The following is a 24,148-nucleotide window of genomic DNA, read 5'->3' on the forward strand; positions in this document are numbered from 1 at the left end:
CCCGGTTGGGAAGAGAGTCCCACCAAGGGAAAAGTCTTGGATTTTTATTCCCAACAACTGACTACTAACAACTAAGGGACAGGAAAAACGAGGCTGGACAACTACTCTATGAATAACTATATACAGCAAGAACTAGCGAACTCGAAACAAGCTTACAATCACCGAGGAATGGGGTTTCTGACTCTGGCCATGCGGCAGTAAGAGGGTACTGGAGCGGCATCGACCCGCACAGCTTCTTAAAGCCTTGGATGCACCACACGGTTGATGCACATTTGGGTCGACAGACACTACTATGAACAGTTCCAGCTCCAGCACATGGCATGTATACGCACCCATGATTGGAATCCACATAGGGACCATCACTCAAAGAAGAATATATGTTTCAGAATAAGATGCAACCCCTCTCCCCGCACACACATAATATAGTCAATCAGAGCCCTGCTGCACTAGATCCAAATCACCCTTTTAGCCCAGAAAATTATGACCATTTTAAAATCCATCCCCATACATGTGGCTCCATGCTAGAGGGAGTGAAGAAGTGAAGCAGCTCATTTGTTTCACTAAGTGAATGACCCTTTGCTTAGGTCAGGGTCTTCACCATGAGCCTCAGGGAGACACCACACATCAGCTGGCAGTTTGTTCTGCCATGTGGGGTTTTAGATATGCTGGCTTCTCATACCTATCCCTCACCCTCCCAGATATGCCCAGCTATCTGTTCAGTATGGCATTTCAAGAATGCTCAATGCTCAATGTCCCACCAGCAGCAGGAGCAGAGCTGGGAAGCAGCAGAGACAAAAGAGATGCAAATATTTATCTCTGTAGACTCTCTGCTGTGATGTCCTCTGCAGCAGGTTAGAGCCCGGTGCTGTTATTAAACCCATATTGAAGGATGAAAACTGAGCTGCAGAAAGGCAGAACTGACCTCAGTTATGATGGCTTTTTGCTCCTTGACTCTCCTGGCCTCCTCAGGATATTGTTCCAGGCTGAAGACTTTGGAAAGGGGCAGGGGTTTTCCACTGCGGCACAGAATGGCTTGGCATGTGCCCACATTGGCCAATGTCAGAGTGAAACTGCCAGCCAGATCAGTACCATCATGTCTAATATAGCAGAGGACAGCAGAGGAGCCCAGCTTCTGGCCAGCCATCCCCAGCTTCCTATTGGAAGGATGAGACAATATGAAAAGAACACAGCTTCCAATGACAGGTACTTAACAAACAGGCCCTTGCCTCTCCTTCATACAGAGTGCTAGGTATCAGAGTGATGTATATACCCATGACCCCAAGACCTACCCATTGGGAGGGATGCAGCTGAACACACTGCAGAGACCATCCACACTCGATCCTGCATCAACAAGTGAGATTCCTTCTCTCCCATCGATGCAAGACGGCCCCCTCTCCCTCAACAAACCAGCCACCCCCTCACATTTCTCACCCTACAGGAACAAACAAATCCTTGCTCACAGGTGCAGCCTCCCTACCCTGCATTGGGAGAGGATCTCTCCTGTGCCCCTCTCACATCTCCATGCATCAGTCTGACCAGTTTTAATAGGTGCCCCCAGCACCTGCTGGCCTACCTGTGGGAGACCAGGAAGGTGTTAGACATGAACACAGAGTCTATGTTCGACTGCTGCACCTCCTCCAGTAGCACGTCTGCCATAGTGCACTGCAGGAGACGGGGCAGCTCCTCATTCTTGTCACCGTCGAACATGCCGTACACAGCTTCCACACTGTCTGCAAAGCTCCCCAGAGCCAGGGCTGACACACAGAGCCTATAGGGGGAGGGTAAAAGCAACTTGAATCTATTTGGGGTATTTATATGGCCTCATGACGATAGTATCTGAGTGACTCACAATCTCAAAAATATTTCTCCTCACATACCCCTGTGAAGTAGGGCAGTGCTATTATCTCATTGTACATATTGGGAACTGAGGCAAAGAGAGGCTAAATGACCTACCCAAGGTCACATACGAAGTGTGCAATCAGCAAAGAGTCCTATGGCACCTTATAGACTAACAGACGTATAGGAGCATGAGCTTTCGTGGGTGAATATCCACTTCTTCGGATGCACGTATTCACCCACGAAAGCTCATGCTGCTATACGTCTGTTAGTCTATAAGGTGCCACAGGACTCTTTGCTGCTTTTACAGATCCAGACTAACACAGCTACCCCTTTGATAAAGTGTGCAATGGAACTGGAACATAAATTCAGGTTTCTCAAGTCCAAGGCTAGTGCCCGGACCAATGGGGCCATCTTTCCTCGCCAGCACAGGGGGAACATGCAGGGCCTGCATGGGGAGTGCAGAGGTAGTTCTACCTAGTGGTTTCTGTGTGCGTGCATGCGCGCGCGCACACACGCACACACACACACACACACACACAGGGAGAGCAAAGGCAGGTCTATCCAGGGATGGGGGGCAGAGACCCTCAGTGTCCCAGAGCATGTGGACTTTAGTCAAGGAAGGGAGTGGGGAAGGAAGGCCCCAGTTGCCAGGAGAAGGCAAATGATCCAGGAAGCCACAGAAGGCTGGCTAGCTCCTGGGGACAGCAGGGTTTGATTGGTGGCTGGATGGTCATTCAGCATTGTATGCTGCCCCTTGCCCCAGAACAGAGTGGGTGTCTCAGGATCCATGTGTGAGCCCCACATCAGGCTATAATACTCACTTATTCCTCTGGCCAGCCATCTCGGCTAACCCGTGATTCCAGAGCGTAGAGGAGAGTACTGAGTCTGCCGTGAGGGAGGGCTTGGCATCAATCTTCAGGGTGGCAATGTGACTGCAGAGAGAGCACCACAAAGGTCATTCTGCTCCCACATAATGCACAACAGCCTGGGGCATCTCCACATAAGCATTAGGGTTAAAGGCCAGTTCACCCTACCAATCTAGAGTTCCTAGAAAGCAGCCCCTTGGAAGAAGCTGAGACCAGGAAAGGAGATTAAGGACGAAGCCTTCCATGGGCTGTTGTTATGTATCTACAAGGTGCCAACCAAGAGATTCTTTGCCTGACTGTTCTATGTTGGTGTAGAGCCAGAATCTGCATTTTGACTGCTGCAAGACAGACAGCATTAGTCGGTCATGGATGAATGATTGTGGGAAGGGGATGTCAACGACTTTTGCTATGCTCAGTGACCCAGTCAACACATTACCTTCCACCTCTGGTACATGCTTCATAGATAAAAATGTACACCTTATTTGCAGTCTGAATTTGTCTAGCTTCAACTTTCAACCACTGGATCTTGTTATATATTTGTCTACTAGACTGAAGAGCTTATTATCAAATTTGTGTTCCTTGTGAAGGTACTTAGAGACTGATCAAATCACCCTTAACCTTCTCTTTGTTAAGCTAAATAGATTGACCTCCTTGAGTCTATCTAATCCTTTAATCATCTCATGGCTCTTCTCTGAACCCTCTCTAATTTATCAACATCCTTCTTCAGTTGTGGACACCAGAACTGGACATTATTGCCGAAGAGGTTGCATCAGTGCAAAATACAGAGGTAAAACAACCTCCCTACTCCTACTTGAGGTTCCTGTTTATAGAACCAAGGATCACATTAGCCCTTTTTGGACACAGAATCGCATTGGGAGCTCATGTTCAGTTACTTATCCACCATGATCCTTCAAGTCTTTTTCAGAGTCATGGCTTCCCAGGACAGAGTTCCCCATCTTGCGGGATGGCCTGCATTCTGTGTTCCTAGACATATGACTTTACATTTGTCTGTATTAAAATGCATCTTGTGAGCTTATGCCCAGTCTGATAAGCCCTTCCCAGAGAGCTTCTTGCTTCATTGGCCTGGCAGCCCCACAACTCACCTGAAGATGTCCAGGGTCTTGTGTTCTAGCACCAGGTTCGTGTTTCCAGTCAGGTCCAGCTCCTGCAAGGTAGCTGGTAGCACCTCAGGGATCACGATTTCTGTTAGTTCATTACAGCTCAAGTCTACAAACTGCAGAACAGAGAAAACATAACAGAGAGGGATCCCTTCCTGCAACCCCCCAAGGGCTCCGTCACTATATTTCCCCTCCATAACTCTTTTCACCCCCACTTCCAGCGCCCCATCGCTATATTCCCCACCCCATTTTGGATCTCTCTCCAACCCCCAGAGGCCCTGCTGCTATATCCTCAACTCCTTATTATAAGGGGAGTGCAATATCTTCAGGGAGACAGCCTCTCTCAGTTCTGGGTCACAGATCACTAGTTATTTGCTTTAGTGGTTTCTAAGTCTCTTTACCACTAGTAGGTCAGGCCTGTCAGTTCCATTTTCATGACACATTTCTGGGATCTAATTGGCAGTGGGGTGGGGAATGTAGTGATGGAACCCACCACCAAGTGCAGATCAGCAATGGGATGGAATTGGAAATATACAGGCCAGTAAGCCTCACTTTAGTACCGGGCAAATTGGTTGAAACTATCGTAAAGAACAAAATTGTCAGACACATAGATGAACATAATTTGTTAGGAAATAGTCAACATGGTTTCTGTAAAGGGAAATCATGTCTCACCAATCTACTAGAATTCTTTGAGGGAGTCAACAAGCATGTGGACAAAGGAGATCCAGTGGATATAGTGTATTTAGATTTTCAGAAAGCCTTTGACAAGGTCCCTCACCAAAGGCTCTTAAGCAAAATAAGCAGTCATGGGATAAGAGGGAAGGTTCTCTCATGGATTGGTAACTGGTTAAAAGATAGGAAACAAAGAGTAGGAATAAATGGTCAGTTTTCAGAATGGAGAGAGGTAAATAGTGGTGTCCCCCAAGGATCTATACTGGGCCCAGTCCTATTTAACATATTCATAAACAATCTGGAAAAAGGGGTAAACAGAGAGGCGGCAAAATTTGCAGATGATACAAAACTACTCAAGATAGTTAAGTCCCAGGCAGACTGCAAAGAGCTACAAAAGGATCTCACAAAACTGGACGACTGGGCAACAAAATGGCAGATGAAATTTAATGTTGATAAATTCAAAGTAATGCACATTGGAAAACATAATCCTAACTATACATATACAATGATGGGGTCTAAATTAACTGTTACCACTCAAGAAAGAGATCTTGGAGTCATTGTGGATAATTCTCTGAAATCATCCACTCAATGTGCAGTGGCAGTCAAAAAAGTGAACACAATGTTGGGAATCATCAAGAAAGGGATAGATAATAAGACAGAAAATATCATACTGCCTCTAAATAAATCGATGGTACACCCGCATCTTGAATACTGTGTGCAGATGTGGTCGCCCCATCTCAAAAAAGATGTATTGGAATTGGAAAAGGTTCAGAAAAGGGCAACAAAAATGATTAGGGGTATAGAACGGCTTCCATATGAGGAGAGATTAATAAAACTGGGACTTTTCAGCTTGGAAAAGAGGCAACTATGGGGAGATATAATACAGGTCTATAAAATCATGAGTGGTATAGAGAAAGTAAATAAGGAAGTGTTATTTACTCCTTCTCATAATACAAGAACAAGAGGCCACCAAATAAAATTAATAGGTAGCAGGTTTAAAACAAACACAAGAAAGTATTTTTTCACGCAACACACTGTCAACCAGTGGAAATACTTGCCAGAGGGTGTTGTGAAGGCCAATACTATAATGGGATTCAAAAGGGAGCTAGATAGATTCATGGAGGATAGGTCCATCAATGGCTATTAGCCAGGATGGGCAGGAATGGTGTCCCTAGCCTCTGTTTACCAGAAGCTGGGATTGGGTGACAGGGCATGGATCACTTGATGATAACCTGTCTGTTCATTCCCTTTGGGGCACCTGCCATTGGCCACTGTCAGAGGACAAGATACTGGGCTTGATGGACCTGTGGTCTAACCCAGTATGGCCGTTCTTATGTTCTTGTATAGTGACAGAGCTCTTAGGAGTTGGGGGGAGATCCTAAATGGGGTGGAGAATGTAGTAACAGGGCCCCACAGGGATGTTGGTCAGAGGTGGTGGGAAATGTAGTGATTGGGCCCCATACAGATGTGCTGGACTTGGGTGTTCAGTTCTGCTCCTCGTGTCTCATGAATGATAGAAATTGAGGGGGTTCAGAGATGGGCAATGAATATGTAGGAGGGAATGATAAGTCTATGACTTTAATTTAGAGAGGAGACAAACAAGAAGGAACAGAATAGATACAGGATGCACATATTATACCCTCTATGGGACCTGCATCTCTAATGCTGGAGCCTGCAGTTCCTCTCCCAGGAATTCCACTGTTATCCATCCACTCCAACTATTTCCTGAAGCCTTTCACCCTTCAGGGGTACCTGAATACGAGGTAGGTGCAGGATCTCTGGGAAGATACTGATCTCATTTGAGTGTGCAATAAGTGTGTGCAGCTGCTTGCAGTTTGCGATCGTTGTAGGAATCGTCTTCAGCTTGTTGCCACTCAGGTTCAGCTCTTCCAGTTGCTCCAGTTTGCTCAGTTTGCTGAAGGGGAAATTCAAAGTAGCACATCTCATGAGCCAGAACCTGCCACTGTCAGAATTCATAGGCACAGGACCCAAAGGGTTAATCTGCTCCCTGGACAGGAGAAACTAGAGGAGCAGCTGAAGGAAAGGTTCAGCTGCTTACTAGCTGTGTTTCTGATTTATGGATAGGAGACAGCCAGCAAGTCCAAGGAGACATGGCAGTGAGAACAGGGACTGTCAGGCCAGAATTTGCCCAGTGGTCTGATTCCTTTGCTCCTGGCTCCTACATGCATGAAAGCAGAAGAGAAACTCATCACAGGCAACTTGCACCCATGAGTTTCCAGGGACTTGACTGAGAAGCTCTGCGGGTCACTCGTGTAGATATTTAACACATCTTGGAATGCTGGGGAAGTCCCAGATGACTGGAAACAAGCTAATGTTTTATTTAATATGGATAAATGGCATGACCCATGAAACAATAGCTTAATTAGCTTGACACTGACCCTAGGCAAAATCATGGAAAGGCCAATATAGGATACAATCAAAGAATTAAATGATAGTAGCATAATTAATGCCAATCAACATGTTTTTATGGAAATAGGTCTTGTCAAACAATCTAGATACAGTTTTTTTTATGAGATTACAAGTTTGGATAACATAGATAAATGTGTTGACATAATATACTTAGGCTTCTGTAAGACATTGTATACAACACATACATTAACAGATTAAGTGCATTAAAAACTGGCTAACTGATAAATCACCAAAAATAAATCTAAATGGGGAATCATCATCCAATAGGGGCTTTTCTAGTTGGGTCCTGCAGGGTCTGTTGATGGCCCAATGCTATTCAATACCGTTAGCAGTGATCTGGAAGAAAATAAAGACTCGCTCATAGTAGGGTTTGCAGATGAAGCAAAATTGGTGGAGTAGTAAATAGTAATAAGGATGAGTCAGTTCTAGAGATCGACCTGGACCACTTGGTACACTGGGCTTATTGAAGTGCTTGTTGTTTAAATACAACAAATGCAAGGTCATACACCAACAAAGAACACAAGTCACACTTATAGGATGGGGAACTGTTTTCTGGAAAGTAGTGTAACTGAAAAGGATTTAGGGGTCATGGTAGATAACCACCTAAACAGGAGATGCCAATTCCAATGCTGTGGGTAAGAGGGGTAACTTGATCCTTGGCTGTATAGGCAGGGAATATCAAGAAGAACTAGGGAGGTATGAACTGGAACCATAAACTCCCTGAACATTAAACCTCACCAAATGAGGGTCAATCCATCCTCATCATCATATCCACTCATTATTATCCACACCCGAACATAGCCACTTTATGAATTTCATACCCTCATATCTCAACGTCTGTACTTTGACCCATCAACCTTTAACCCCCAATCGGGGATATTGCAGATTATGTATTCCTCATGCCACCTTATCTTAAACCAAACTTTGCACCCTTGATAATCTGTATGTTATTCCCTGATAACCAGAAACTTCTATGCTCAAACTCTGCTCACTATTTTTTTTTTAACATCATCTTAATAAAATTTTTAAATCTGTTCCCCTCTGCTTACAGCACTAGTGAGACCATTATTGGGATAGTGTGTCCAGTTCTCATGTTCACACTTCAAAAAGTATATTCAAAAACTGGAAAGGGTTCAGAGAAGAGCCAACCAAATGATCTGAGGTCAATCTATTTAGTTTATTGAATAGGAGGTTAAGAAGTGATTTGATCACTGTCTAGAAGTACTTACAGGGGGTAAGATTTCTGATGCTATATGTCTCTTTAACAGACAAAGGCATTGTGAAATCCAATGGCTGGAAGTTGACTCTAAACAGACTCAGACTTGATAAAAGCACTTTTTTTTTTTAAATTAAAGTGAGGGTCATTAACCATTGAAACAACTTACCAAAGGATGTGGTTGATTTTCAGTCACCTGAAGTCTTTAAATCAACAGTGGGTACCTTTCTAAGAGAGATGCTCTAGCTCAATCACAAATTATGAACTTAATGTAGGAATCAACGGATAAAATTATATGGCCTGAGGTATGTAGGATGTCAGACTAAATTATCAGAACGGCCTTCCGGCCTGAAAATCTATGACTGTATGAACAGTACGATTCAACAGCCTTCACATCAACAGCTGCTGTAAAGTGCACTGCCCACTGCTATTAGCAATGCAGCCACCCCAGGCTCAGCCAGCCATACACCCCCACCTGCATCACAATCGGCACGCACTAGGAGTACAGGAACCACAGCAGCCAGCACTATCCTGAGGGATACTGATGGATGCTTGGGAGGAGTGAATCTTGAGTCACATATCAGAGGCACAGCATCTCACCATGACACTGATAAGCTCCTACCAGTTCCCCAGGACAGAAGGAAACCCACTCACTCTAAACCAGCTGAGTTGACTGATTCTAGCCCTGTTAGCTGAGCATTACCTTTCCCCACCTTTTGTGTGCATTTACCTTGCAGGGAAGGTTTGCAGTTGGTTGTTTGCCAGGTGCAGGACCCGTAAGTTTGGGTGTCCCACCAAGTCAGGGATGCACTGATCTGTGAGGTTATTATTGGTCAAATAAAGTAGCTGCAGCGCGCTGAGACTCTCTTCCCCAGGCAAGGACTCCAGGCTGTTGGCAGATACATTCAGGTACCTGAGACTAACAACAACGGATTAAGAGACATTAGGTTCCATCCCATCCAAACCGCTTCACCAGATACAACAGTGACAGAAGCCATATGAGAACCTGGACAGATAGCTAGGGCCGCATTATCATAACAGACGATTATAATGGTCTCTTCTGGCCTTAAAAATCTATTAATCTAAAAATTACTAGCTATATAGTACTGGAGATGCACACAGTGCTTTGCAACAAAAAGGGAGTGCCTGCCCTGAACAGTTTGCGAGCTAAGTTGAGAGATAACACAGGGAATGGGTAGAAAAAAGCTGAGTGCAGGAGACTCTCACAGTCATTTGGGAGTATAAAGCTTGTGTTTTATTTTATTTAGGATTATTCCATTCCAGTGAGTATGTCTTCTCTGCCCCTAGCACCTTATACTGCACCTATCACAGTGGTATCCAAGTGCCTGTCTGCTTTCTCCTTTGTACCTCAAAAACTTATATACTGGTGTCAAAGAATGAAAACTCCTCAGGGCAGGAATTTTGTGTTCCTATGTGCATATGAATGGTGGTAGAGAAACAACAATAACTACAGGCAACTTCCTTGGTGGGCTGGTGGGTTAGACTACACTCACCTTGCCTGCTATTATACAGAAACCTGATTCCCTCAGCAGCCAGCTGGGTGATTTCTCCCCTTGGCACCTGGATTACTCTGCCTCATAAAACACAAATCTGCCCTATTACCTCTTACTCAACAGGCAATTAAGCTCCAGAACCTGGCACGGTCAGTCACGCAAGCAGCACCATAACCCTTTACAGCTCCAAAGGTGAGACAGCCAGAGGAAACTGATCTTTCACCAGAGTTAGATAAAAGATTCCATCCTAATAAAATGTGTTCTGCTGCCACTTACTTCAGAGCCTTGAAGAACATCATCTCCGGGAGTTTAGTGATCAGGTTATGCTGGAGGTCCAGCACCTCCAGGGGAATGTGTTCCAGCAGAGGTGGAAGGCTCTGCACGTGGTTGTGCCCCACCATCAACTTCCGAAGACTCAAACTACTCAGGGTCCTAGGAGGACAGAGAGCTTATTGAATTAGTTTGGCTCACCCTTCTTTCAGAGCCCCACAGCAGAAAGATCCTGGTCTTTAATCCTGTTATTAAACAAAATTAGGGCTGAAGAACATTACATTGCCTGGGTCAGTGAATTTTAAACAATGCAAAGAGTGAGAGGCATGTGTGATCAGGCAAGCCCCTACCTTTGTGTACACACATGTATCTGAGTGCCCCTGCAGTTCTATCCAAGCTACTGTACACGTATCTGGAGATCACTGATTTGTGCGGTAGGCATGTCTATATAGATATACTGTTGAGCATACTTCACAGTATAGGGTGAAGGAGAAATGGAACATCAAAGGATGGACTAGAATTTAGTGACTTCCTCCTTCTGACAGAAGAGACTATTCTCAATGCTGACTGATTAAGGGATTCTGAGCTCGAACTGCGCTGGATCAACAACCCAGTGCGGTTTTGAGGCTACCATCATATTCTCCAGAATCTCAGCTTTTCTTTAAAAAACAACCCAAGTCTCTAGCCCTAATAATTGCAAAGATAATTTCAGAAAGTTGAGCTGAGTGTAACCACTACAATGATGTCTACCTGAGTCTGCAGACAGCCCAAAATAACAACAAACAGGTGTAAACTGCCCCATTAATTTCAGTGAGATAACTCAGTTAACAGCATTGACTCTGGCATCTATTTCATGACAACATGTAGGAAAGGAAGAGATCATCACACTATGGAGCTCTGAAAGCCACTGCAGGTGACAGCTTATTTGGGAACCACCAGTGAATGGTGCTGAGGAGATATCAGCATCATTTTTTCCCTGCTCCAAGGATGAAGGTGTAATATCCAATTCTCCTCATACAGCTCCTGCTCTGGGGTGGGGCACCTTCTCCTCTGGCTTACAGGAAGAGCCAGCAGCAGTTGTCAGTGGCCTATTCCTCCTTTTATCTACTCAGAAGAGCCTGGAGGCCCCTGCCCCTGTACTGCTGATGGTGGCCCTCAGTACCCTCAGGGTTTCAGGAGCCTGGTCTGCTCTAGCACTTATTTCCTGGCTCTAGAGCAGGGGATGGAAAACTTTTTGGCCTGAGGGCCACATTGGGATTGCAAAATTGTATGGAGGGCCGGGTAGGGAAGGCTGTGCCTCCTCAAACAGCCTGGCCCCCGCCCCCTATCCGACCCCTCCCACTTCCCGCCCTCCGACTGCCCCCCCCCCTCAGAACTCCCGACCCATCCAATCCCCCCTGCTCATTGTCTCCTAACTGCCCCCTGCCGGGACCCCCCGCCCCCAACTGCCTCCGGGACCCCACCACCTATCCAACCCCCCTGCTCCCAGTCCCCTGACTGTTCTGACCTCTATCCATACCCCCGACCCTTGACAGGCCCCCTGGAACCCCACACCTATCCAACGCCCCTGTTCCCCATCCCCTGACCCCTATCCACACCCCCTCCTTATGACAGGCCCCCCCCGGGACTCCCACGCCTATCCAACCCCCCCTTCCCTCACCGCCCCATCCAACCGCCCCCTGCTCCCTGTCCTCTGACTACCCCCCGGGATCCCCCGCTCCTTATCCAACCCCCGGCCCCCTTACCATGCCGCTCAGAGCAGCATGTCCGGCAGCCGTGCCACCCGGCTGAAGCCAGACATGCTGCCGCACTGCTCAGCAAGAGCATGCTGCGGTGCAGCTACAGAAGGGGGGGGAGACAGCGGGGGAAGGGCTGGGGTGCTAGCCTCCCTGGCCGGGAGCTCAATGGCCGGGCAGGACAGTTCCGCGGGCCTGCCCACCTCTGCTCTAGAGGCTGCTGGTCCTCTCTCTGCATCAGTTACAGCCAGGGCAGTTCTCCACCTCAAAACTATTGTTTCAAGCCCTCTGCATACCGAGACGCATGTTACTGCATCAGTTAACCAACTATTTCTTTGCCACTATGAGGACCAGAAGTATAGAATCATAGAAATGTAGGGATGGAAGGCACCTCAAGAAGTCATTAAGTCAAGCCTCCTGTGCTGTGTCAGAAACAAGTAAACCCAGATCATCTCTGATATGTGTTTGTCCAACCTGTTTTTAAAAACTTATGATGGGGATTCCAAAACCTCCCTTGGAAGGTGTTTCAGAGCTTAACTACCCTTTTAGTTACAAGTTTTTCCTAATATCCAACCTAAATTTCCCTTGCTGCAGATTAAGCCTCTTACTTCTTGTCCTTTCTCCAGTGGACATGGAGAACAATTGATCACAGTCCTCTTTATAACAGCCCTTAAAATATTTGAAGACTATTGTCAGGTCCCCACTAAGTCTTCTTTTCTCACATTAATCTGCCCAGTTTTTTTTAAGCTTTCCCCATAGGCCAGGTTTTCTAAACCATTTATCATTTCTGATGCTCTCCACTGGACTCTCTCCAATTTGTCCACATCTTTCCTAAAGTGTGGTGCCCATGGCTGGACACAGTACTACAGCTGGGGCCTTACCAGTGACAAGTAAAGCTGGACAATTACCTCCTGTGTCTTACATACCACACATCCCAAAATGATGTTAGCCTTTTGCAACTGCATCACATTACTGACTCATATTCAATCTGTGATCCACTATATATCCCAATCCTTTCCAGAAGAACTATCTCCATTTTGTAGTTGTGCATTTGATTTCCCTTCCTAAGTACTTTGCACTTGTCTTTACTGAATATCATCTTGTTGAATTCATACCAAATTCTCCAATTTGTCAAGACTGTTTAAAATTCCAATCCTGCCCTCCCACGTGCTTGCAACCTGTCCCAGCTTGGTGTCATCTGCAAATTTTATAAGCATAATCTCAAGTCCATCATCCAAGTCATTAATGCAAATATTGAATAGTACCAGACCCAGGAGAGACTCCTGCAGGACCCCACTAGATAAACCCTTCCCGTTTAATAGTGAACCATTGATAACTACTCCGTAAGTACAGTTTTTCAAGCAGTTGTATACCCACCTTATAGTAATTTCATCTAGTTAACTTATAAGATTGTCATGTGGGACTGTGTCAAAAGACTTACTAAAAATCAAGATATATCACATCTACTGCTTCGTGCTCCCCCTCCCATCCACTTAAGAAGTAACCCTGTCACAGAAGGAAATACGGTTGGTTTGGCATGATTTGTTCTTGAGAAAACCATGCTGACTATTTCTTATAACCCCATTATCTTCCAGGTACTTAGAAACTGATTGTTTAATAATTGTTTCCAGGTATTAAAGTTAGGCTGACTGGTTTATAATTCCCCAGGTCCTCTTTGTTCCTCTTTTTAAAGATAGGTTCTATGTTAGCCCTTCTCCAGTCTTCTGGGACCTCATTCATCCTTCAGGAGTTCTTAAAGATAACTGCTAATGGTACTGAGCATGCTTCAGCCAGTGCCTTAAGTACCTTGGATTGAATTAAGTATAATTTGAATTGAAATGAAAGTTGAGATACTATCATCATCACATGACTCTGGGCACATTGGCCCTTGCCATGCATTTACTGTGCCTATAACTTAAAGCAGCTCTGCCCAAAAATATGCACAGATTTGGAGGACAGAAAAGACCATTATGATCAACTGCTCTGACCTTCTGCATAGTACAGGCCATAGATTGTCATCCCAAATTCTAGCCCCATAACTTTTGTTTGAACTAAGGCGCATCTTTTAGAAAGACATAAAGACTTCAAGTGATGGAGAATCCATCCCTTTGTTAGTTGTTTCTGTTAATTTCTCTGTGTTAAAAATTTGCACATTATTTCTACTCTGAATTTGCCTAGCCTCAGTTTCCAGCCACTGGATCTTGTTATACCTTTTTCTGCCAAACTAAAGGGCTGTCGACTATCAGAAATCTTTCCCCCCCCATAGGGAAATACATATAGTGATCAAGTCACCTCTTAACCTAATCTTCAATAAACTACATAGATTGAGGTAGTGTTGTAAGCGTGTTGGTCCCAGAACATTAGAGAGACAAGGTGGGAAATATCTTTGATTGGTAGGTAATCAAAGATAATATCTTTGATTGGACCAACTTCTGTTATCTCACCCTCCCTGTCTCTCTAAATAGATTGAGCTTTTCTTTAGTCTCTGGCTAGGTGTCATATTTTCCAGACCTCAAATCATTCCTGTAACTCTTTTCTGAAGCCTTTCCAATTTGTCAACATACTTCTTAAAGTGTGGACTCCAGAACTGGATACAGTATCCAGTAATGGTCCCCCCATTGCTTACTGCCAAGGATTTAATTCACTCTCTTAGTTATTGGATTGCACCAGAAGCTCACATTCTACTTGTTATGTCCCAGTAAGTCCTTTCCAGAATCTCTGCTCTTTCAGATACAGTCCTCCATCTTATAAATGTGACCAACAGCCCTTGTTATGAAGTGCAGGACTATGCCAATGGCTGTGTTAAAATACATACTTCAAATGAGCCCTTCAAACAAAGCAATCCAGGCTGGCATGTACAATTGACCTGTCCTTATCATTATTTACCACTCTACCACTTTTAGTGTCATCTGCAAACTTTTACCAATTTTATATTTTCTTCCAGATCACTGATAATGTTTTTTGAACATCACTGGGCTGAGAATAGATACTGAGGGATGTCACTAGAGACACCTCCACTAGATGATTCCCCATTTATAATTACCTTTTTCTCTGTATCTGTTGACCAGTTTTTAATACATTTAATTTGATTTTGCATAGTGATTTTTTTTTAAATCAGAATGTCATGGTTCAAATGCCCTACAAAACTAAGTATATTATGTCAACACAATTACCTTTGTCTGTCAAACTTGTAATCTGACAAAAAATGGTATCAAGTTTGTTTGACAAGAACCATTTTTCATAAGACCACACTGACTGGCATTAATTATGATATCATAATTTAATTCTTTACTGACTGTATCTCATATCAGCCTTTTCATGATTTTGTCCAGGTTCATCATCAGGTTAACCAGCCACTCAAAAATTTCCTGGGTCATCTTGTTTACCCTTTTTAAATATTGACACAACTTTGGCTTTTGCTTCCTTGGTGTTCCCAGATTTGTTAAAAATCAAGCCAAACTGTTCAGAGCGCTCCTAGGACAATTCTTTTAATATTCATGGGTTCAATATATCTGGCCCTGCAGATTTAAAAATGTTTAACTTTAACAGTTGGTGGTTAACATCCTCCCCAGATACTGATAAAACAGAATGTATTTCATCATCACATTGAGATATGAGAACACATCATCCTGCTTCTTTTCAAATACAGAACGCCTGTATTTATTGAATACCTCTGCTTTTTCTGCATCATAGCTGATAGTTTTACAATTCTGCCTAGTATTAGACCTATATCACTGGTAGGATTTAATTTGTTCCTGACATATTTAAAGAATGCCTTCTTACTGGCCACAGATTTTTCACTGATACCTTTAGCTTCCCTTATCAATTGTCTGTATTTCCTAACTGCTGATTTGTACTCATTACTATCAGGGAAATTTTTTTCACCAGACAAAAGACATATATATAATACACACACACACACACACACACACACACACACAAAGTATAAGTTTTAAACAATTTAATACTGGTACACAGTGATGATGATTGTGAAGTCAGAGGGTGGGATATTTCCAAGGAATGCCTTACTGCTAAATGATGAACTAGCAATTGACTGAGCCCTCAAGGGTTAACTCTCACATTCTACTGTACAAGGCAGCAGGAAAGGAAGGAGGGCAGACAGAGCCACACACACACCGGACTGCAGCTGCTAATGCCTGGAAGCTCCCTCTGTTGTGTGTCCCCCCTGCTCTATGGAAGATGGGGTAAGCGGGGTGCAAGAGCAGGGGGGAGGGGAACACCCTGACATTAGCCCTCCTCTTCCTCCCCCCCACACAGCAAGCAGGAGTCTCCGGGAGCAGCTCCAAGGCAGAGGGCAGGAGCACCACATGGCAGTGGGGGGAGGGACAGCTGCAACTGCTAGCCTGCTGGGCAGCTGCTGCACAGCGAACTTAGGGGAGCGGGGAGCTGATAGGGGGGCTGTCGGTCCACCCTGGTTCCAACCACCCACCAGCTAGCTCCACCGGGCTGCTCTTCCTGCAAGCAGTGGACAAAGCAGGCGGCTGCCAAAAGACGCTAGAAGGGAGCATTGCACAACTTTAAACGAGCATGTTCCCTAACTGATCAGCAACGTAACAACGAAACAACGTTAACCGGGATGACTAAGTGAGGAATTACGGTACTCCAGATGAGGCCTCACCAATGTCGAATAGAGGGGAATGATCACATCCCTCGATCTGCTGGCAATGCCCCTACTTATAAAGCCCCAAATGCCATTAGCTTTCTTGGCAACAAGGGCAAACTGTTGACTCATATCGAGCTTCTCGTCCACGGTAACCCCTAGGTCCTTTTCCGCAGAATTGCTGCCTAGCCGTTCGGTCCCTTAATTAGTTGGAGGGGAAAAAAGGATTAAGAGCAACATATAGAAAAGAGGCAACAGTCTAAAATAACCTACACTGGGAGAAGTTCCTGATATTACAGGGCTTTTTAAAGTTATCCGACAAAGGTACAACAAGATCCAACAGCTGGAAGTTGAAATCAGCAAAATTCAAACTGGAAATAAGGCATACATTTTATTGTTGAGAATAATCAGCAATTGGAATCTACTCACAGGATGTGGTAGATTCTCCAGCATTTGAAGCCTTTAAATCAAGCTTGGATCATCTTCCTACAATATACTCTCTAGTTCAGCCACAAATTGTTGGGGTAGATGCAGGAATCGCTGGATGAAATTCTTTGCCCTGTGTTATTCAGGAGGTCAAATGAGATGATTATAACAATCCCTTCTGACCTTAAAAATCTATGAATGTTTTGAACATATGCACAGTCCAGACAGCATGGCACCACATATTGGCATCACAAGCAAGTGAAACATTGCTGGGGGGGAGGGGAGGAGAGGGTATAGAAAAGTACTATCACTCTTTTTCCCCAAAACACACATCCTTGAGGGAGTCCCACCTTTGGCCAAGAAGGGGGTTTGCTATTACCTTGATGGAAGCTCTGTGAGGAGATTGTAGCTCATATCCAAAACCTCAAGTTTCTTTGCTTCGCAGGCCCAGTCAGGAATACACAGCAGCTGGTTACTGAGAAAAGGAACTGGAAAGCATAAGAGGAGGAGGGACAACAAGATACCAGAATTCTACTGAACCTATAACCCATCATGTGGAGATTTTGCTGGAACACACAAGTGATTCACAAATATAAAATAGCACAAGAGACAAACCCAAAGAAAAAGAAACAACAGTGTAGAATCAATCACACACATCAATTCTCATTCAAACTCATTTAAAACAAAACCAGTGAGTGTAGGGCTGGTAAAGAGTGCTGATTCATGGCATGATGTTTTATCCACAGCTGTGGCAAAAGCAGGGCAAGCTTCCCTATGCTGGCATGTTGATGCACTTCACCCCAGAGCTAGAGTGAGAGGAGAGGCCAGATTCCATGGCCCATTCAGTCTTTGGTCTCTCTGCTGAGACTTGCCAACAAGGGGCAAATTAGCACCGAACAAGAAGGTAGCCTGCCCACTGGGACCTGGGTTAAGATATCTCCTTTCCCCACATTTTTACGTCATGGTCCAATAAAAAGCCATTCGTAACAGCTTTCACCTCCTACTCACTGAATTTTGAACTAATGACCAAGAGCTGAAAGGCAGCCAGCCACCTAGTCATGCCAAGCTGGTTTAAAGGGCTTCTAGTCTGGGAAATGTTCATTTTCCTTTCATGCTAGTCTGTTCTGTTACGAGGAGATGCTTCACTCTCTTCACTGCTCTCTTCTCTTTCAAAAGAACAGCTGTGCTCTACCTCTGCCCACAAGATATGAGAAAGGGGCTGAAGAGAGAGTTGTCCCATAGAAGAGAATCCAGCAGAGGAACTGCAACTTGCACTCTCTCTCAGAGCACCAACCTGGGAAAGCCACTGTGTTTCAGGAAGCATCCTCAGAAGAATCTTTTGCTCTCACTCCTCTTATCCACAGGCCTAATCAATCCTAAGCTCAGACTGTCATCAGGTTCTACTTTATGTTCATGAAAATCCAGGCAGACTATTTCTATCAAGGATCTACAGCCATGAACCATAGGTCTCAATCTCACCAATTTAGCCTTGCCAAATCTATTTTCTTTCTATTTTTCTCATCTGCCTCTATACTAAGGGAAAGTAGAAATCAACAAAATGAGAGAATGTTGTTCTGATAGCATGGGGTGGGGGGAGGTGTCACTTGAGAACTTTCCAGCCTAGACGTGAAACAATTAGAACTGGGCAAAGTCTATGGAGCTAAACTTGCCACAAATCCTAAGAAATTGAGGCAACGATTAGATTAGACCTCTCAGTAACTAATTTCCCCTCTCCTGAGACAAATTGGCTGAGAGGGGGAACACAGGGTTGTCTGACTACTTGAAATTTTACAAATAAACGTTCAGCCCTAACCACACCCAGACCTCATATAGCAACTGACATATTCAAAGCACTTTTCAAACAAAGTATTTACCCCTTCTCTGGGAAGGGGAACACTTAATATGAAGTACAAAGAGGTTAGTTACATGTACAGTACTGATGTTCTTAAAGGTGTGTAGCCTGTCTTCATATTCCACAATTGGTCTTTGCACGCCCAGTGTTCATGCGTTAGAAAACTTTCTAATTAGCAGTGTCGGTTGGGGTGGCATATGAGCCCTTCATATCCTTGTGCATTCTGGTGAGAGTACAAAGGGCGGAGTCACCCAACTACATCCAGTTCCTTTGCCATCTTTAGTGGTTTGTGAAGACTCTGAAGCAGCAAGGATGGCAGATGGGTGATGAAATACATATACAGACTACACATCTCAAAGAACCTCAGTTACTGTACAGGTAAGTAGCCTCTTTTCTTCTTTGAGTGGTAGCCTGTATACATATTCCGCAGTTGATGAATCTCAAGCAGTAGTTCTCATTGGAGTCAGAAATGAGGAGCCTATGCAAACAGAGACTACAGCACAGTGCCTCTCTAAGTGGATGAGATTCTCCAGTTGGACCCACCAGCACCATATTTCCAGGCTATGTGGGAATAACTATACCAGCTGAAACAGGTCTCTTGCTGAGAGTTCATTTGGCTGCCATATCAGTCATCCATCCACCACATGATCAATCAGTATTTGCACACTCAATGGCAAACAGATTCCTGAGGAGCGTCTCTACACTGTCTATCGTTTAGGGATCCACTCCCTATGTGGGATCTTTACTTGGTGCTCTCAAAAGTCATGGATGCTCCCTTTAAGCCTATGGTCATGTGTCCCCTGTGAGGAATGGCACATTATAACCATTGTTGCCATGGCCCTGGGGATCATATCCACAGAGTCCAATGCTGCCCGTAGAGCTGTCTTGGCAACCAATTGCCCGTCAGGATGGCTTACAACTCACTTCTGAATTCCTGCAGCAGTTTGTCAATAAAACATTCCACTGAAAACCAGTCAAGGTAGTCATATTTTGCTACGATTGCTTAATAGTTCAATATCCTTATTTGGCAGCTCAAGGTTGAGTACAATTTCCTACCAAGAACGTCTAGGCTCCCTATGCTTGCAGCCGAATTCTGGTAGCCGGGGCACATTCTCTCATTTGCCACAGTCACTACTAGTGATCCCTGTACCAGGTATGAATAGGCCAGCACCTGATACTATCAGCCTACTTTGATGTTGGTGCTAATGATGCTAGTGTCTGCCACAGGGTCTTCGCAGGATCTAGTAGGTCCTTGTTTATCATGATTGCTACGCAACATGGTACCGATATATGTAATATATTGAGCAGCCTGTGCAGTGTGCCAGGTATTTCTTTGGTGGGAATCTCTATAGTTGCTGGTATATGCTTCATCAAGTCCTGGATTATTTATGGTCTTCTGGAGTGACCATCACTTGGTGTGGTATAAGCGACTCGTCCAGTGATTATGAAGACAAATTAGCTGGTACCAGCTACTCTGGGTTTTGTGGTTGTAGCATGGGAGAAGGCTGCTGCTGTTTGTGGTTCTGAACTCCAGGTGGGGTTAGTACTGTACTCATGCCTGGGTCAAACCTATGGTCCACCTAGCCCAGTATCCTGTCTTCTGACAGTGGCTGGTGCCAGATGCTTTGGAGGGAAATGAACAGAACAGGGCAATTATCGAACAATCCATCCTGTCATCCACTCCCAGATTTTGGCAGTTGGAGGTTAGGGACAGCCTGAGCATGGGTGCCATGATGGACCAATCCTCCACGAACTTATCTAATTTTTTTTAGAACCCCGTTATACCTGAGGCCTTCACAACATCCCCTGGTAATGAATTCCACAGGTTGACTATGAGGTGTGTGAACAAGTACTTCCTTATGTTTGTTTTAAACCTGCTGCCTATTAATTGCATTGGCTGACCCTGGTTCTTGTGCTATGTGAATGAGGATGAGAAGTAGTTTTCTTCTGTGAGTGTGTGCACCCTCCCAGTTGGTGCTGAAGGTACCGATCTAGCTGGCCCTGAGGATCATGGAGGCAACAGTGCTGACATTGTTGGTTCCAGGAACTGGGACAGCATCAGTGGGGAGGGACATATCAAAAGTCCAGGTAAATCCCTACAGGTGCTTCCTAGAAGATGAGGAGGATTTTAAGGGTACTGTGGGAGGTTTTGAGGAGGCCACCAGCACTGAGTTTGATGACCTCCAGTCCCCAGAAAGTCCCAATGTCTGGAAGCCAGGATTAGAGTCTCGGCGCAGAGACTGCTCCATCAGGAAGGCCCTCAGGTGGGACTCCCTCAACTGCGGGGTCTGCTTTGAGAAGGGCATAAAGATTTTGCAATGGTCTGAAACGTGTCCCTTGCTGAAGTGGAACAGACCCCTTGCATGATCGTTGTTCAGGAGATAATGGCCTTATATGAGGGGCAGCTCAAAGTCTGAGGACTTGTGGTCTCCCAGGCAGGCAATCGGTACCAAACATTCAGTGAAGGAGAAGTCCTTTCTTCGCTGAAGAACCCAAGTTTGGAAAAAGTAAAAACCTAACACTATCACTAACTGCCAACTATAAGAACTATGCACAATGAGAAACAGATATGTTTGCTCCAAAAGTGAGCTGCTCTGACCCATGCCACAAGCAGTAAGAAGGGTGTGGCTGGATAGCTCCATCTTTTATATTCTTCCTGGAACAAATGGGGATGTGAAGGAAGCATGTACCACCCTAATGGATGCTGCTGAACAGAAAGTTGAGACATGCACACTGGACAAGCAAACACCAACTGCTGAATATGTATACAGACTATCACTCAAAGAAGAACTATATCCCTCCCATTTCCTCTAGAAGGCAGGAAGAGGAACATTTGGACATTCTGGAAGTTGCTTCACGAACTTAGAGAAATCAGCTGATGAACTGAAAGCTCCCAACACCATCAGGAAATGGGACTAAGAGCTTGTCTACATGGGAAAGGTATACTGGTAAAAGCTACAGTATGGATTAAACTGATACAGTTATACCAGTATAACTTCTCATGTGGACACACTACTCCAGTACCAGAATGCCTTTTTGTGGTATAGCTAATATTGCTTTGGAAGAGGTTTAAAGTAAACAGAAAAACCCACTCTCATTCTGGAAGAGAAATCCCTGATAGGCAGTTATAGTAGTATACATACTGGTTTAATTACACCAGCATACTCACAAAACTTTCCCATATAGACAAGCCAAATCCAATCACTGCTGTGCTTAACTCCAGAAGCATATTTACCTCCTACATGAACAGAGCTTCTGAGTCACAAAAACCTCAGACACTGGCATTTATGTTGACCCCTTGAACTGTGGTAGAATTCCCATGGAAGCCAACATGCACATGGGGGAAGGGCATGCTATAGGGCTGAGTTCTAAGGAACAAAGATTTCTCTTCCGAAGGCAAGTTTTGGGGATGGAAAAGGCCTGAAATAACAAAGTGGCATTTCAAATGAACAGTTAACTGAATGGACAGAAAAATCCAACTGAGCATCCTTTCAGGGACAGAAGAGCAGACGTCTTTGAAGAGACGGATCCTGTGCAACAGTGGAAATCACTATACAAAGACCTTTGATAGATCCATGCAAAACACAGATTTGATAATGATCAAGTTTCTCCTTGTAATTTCCCAAGAAGCCTAGAGAAAGTGCCTGTGTCACTCAATACACACAGCCCAGGACTTGGATTCCAGAGAATCTGCAGGAAGTGGTCCAGGCCCCCCAGGATTTCACTCTGTATCCTTTTGTGTGTCACCACTTACCAGGAGATTTCTAGGCAGGTCAGCAGAGTAGGGACTGGATAAACATTTACAGTCATCAGACCTGATCAAATAAAGCAAATAGTAATGAGTCCAGACTGCTAGAAGGGGAACAGCAGAGACAAAAACACTGTTTCCCAGAAATATACTAAGGTAGATATCAAGTGCCAACCCTTCAAAATCTCTAGTGCCCAAACAGACATTTGTTGCATCTGCAGACAGGAAAAGCCCATGGTATGAAGAGCCAGGCTGCAGTTCTTCTCTCCTCAGGTATCAGAACTACATATTTCTCTAAAAGGGTGTTCCAAGAGATTATTATTTCTACTGCGGTGGTTATAGGATTCTTGTCTCTAGTATGATGCAGTGCAGCACAAAGGGCAGCAAGAGAACCATTCTCACTCTTTCAGGAACAGCAGCAAAATGAGAATAACTCGAGGGCATGTATCATTTAATCAAAGCACCAGAGGCGGGATTGCTCTGGAAGGCTAGTGAACATGGCAAATCAAAAATGATCATTCTTGCTCCAACCCAACGTCAGTACTTTAAGCAACAATGCCACAGACTAAAGCGAGAATCTGCACGGACATCCTTCCATTTGTAACTCTTATTATAAGATGCTACTGAAATGCACTTCCATTTCTTTTTCTCCCTATGAAAAACATGATGAACTAGAGGGAAGTGTCAGTGAGTTCTACCAGTTGGGAAGGTTCACTTTGCTGCAGGAGGCTGTACTCAGTGGATGGCTCATCAGCCTAGGCAAGTGAGGCACAGCCTAACTAAAAAACTGAAAAGCTAATTCCCAAAAGCTACATTTTTTGTATATATAGAGAGAGATGCTTAAGGACGGTTAAGCATGTTCATAAATAGTAACAAAAGTCCACAAGAAGCTCTTATAATTTGATTTAAATTTGTCACATTATTCTCTCCATCTCAGTACTGAAACACAATGCCAGAAAATGATGTGCTGCAGGTGAGGTTCAAATCATGGTGCAGGTATTGGTGCCTCAGGAAGCTGCCTTGTTACCACGGCAACATATCATGCACAGGAGTCACTTTATGAGGGTGTTGCAGTGGTAACCACGGCTTGGTGAGGCCACGGCAGGATTGCAGCAATTAAGGTCACTTCTGACAGCGGAGCTGCAGGGGGATCCCCCAGCACTGACACAGCAGGGCTCTGTCAATCTGTTTCTTCACTTCCCCAGGTGGTTATTGTACCCACCAGGTGGGTACCCAGAAGTCACCTACTACAAGACAGGCCCAACAAAGAAAGTAACAGAACGCCACTAGCTGTCACCTGCAGCCCCCAACTAAAACCTCTCCAACGCATCATCAAGAATCTACAACCTATCCTGACGGACGATCCCTCACTCTCAAAGACTCTGGGGGACAGGCCAATCCTCACTTACAGACAGCTCCCCAACCTGAAGCAAATACTCACCAGCATCTATACACCACACAACACCAACCCAGGACCCAAACCCTGATACAAACCCCGGTGCCAACTCTGTTCACATATCTATTCAAGGGACACTATCATAGGACCTAATCACATCAGCCACATCATCAGGGGCTCATTCATCAGCACATCTACCAATGTGATATATGCCATCATGTGCCAGCAATGCCCCTCTGCCATGTACATTGGCCAAACCGGACAGTCTCTACGTAAAAGAATAAATGGACACAAATCTGACATCAGGAATCATAACTTTTAAAAGCCAGTAGGAGAACACTTCAATCTCCCTGGTCACTCAACAACAGACCTAAAAGTGGCAATTCTTCAAAAATAAATAAACAAACAAACAAACTTCAAAAACAGACTCCAACGTGAAACTGC

General features: G+C 44.7%; 1 protein-coding gene across 1 annotated transcript in view; it reads right to left on the minus strand.

Moving 5' to 3' along the window:
• Window positions 1-315: 315 nt before the first annotated feature.
• PHLPP2 (PH domain and leucine rich repeat protein phosphatase 2) overlaps window positions 316-24,148 on the minus strand; it is a 122,038-nt gene continuing 98,205 nt past the window's right edge. Inside the window, exons 10-18 of the mRNA XM_034788371.1 lie at window positions 22,315-22,375; window positions 17,088-17,183; window positions 9,932-10,087; window positions 8,872-9,060; window positions 6,248-6,410; window positions 3,809-3,939; window positions 2,661-2,771; window positions 1,574-1,768; window positions 316-1,154 (exon numbers count right to left, since the gene is read on the minus strand). Coding sequence (XP_034644262.1) covers window positions 872-1,154; window positions 1,574-1,768; window positions 2,661-2,771; window positions 3,809-3,939; window positions 6,248-6,410; window positions 8,872-9,060; window positions 9,932-10,087; window positions 17,088-17,183; window positions 22,315-22,375 — 1,385 coding nt within the window. The 3' untranslated portion in view covers window positions 316-871. The remainder of the gene's footprint in view (window positions 1,155-1,573; window positions 1,769-2,660; window positions 2,772-3,808; window positions 3,940-6,247; window positions 6,411-8,871; window positions 9,061-9,931; window positions 10,088-17,087; window positions 17,184-22,314; window positions 22,376-24,148) is intronic.

The sequence above is a fragment of the Trachemys scripta genome, chromosome 13 (assembly GCF_013100865.1).
Source record: "Trachemys scripta elegans isolate TJP31775 chromosome 13, CAS_Tse_1.0, whole genome shotgun sequence".
Classification (NCBI taxonomy): domain Eukaryota; kingdom Metazoa; phylum Chordata; order Testudines; family Emydidae; genus Trachemys; species Trachemys scripta.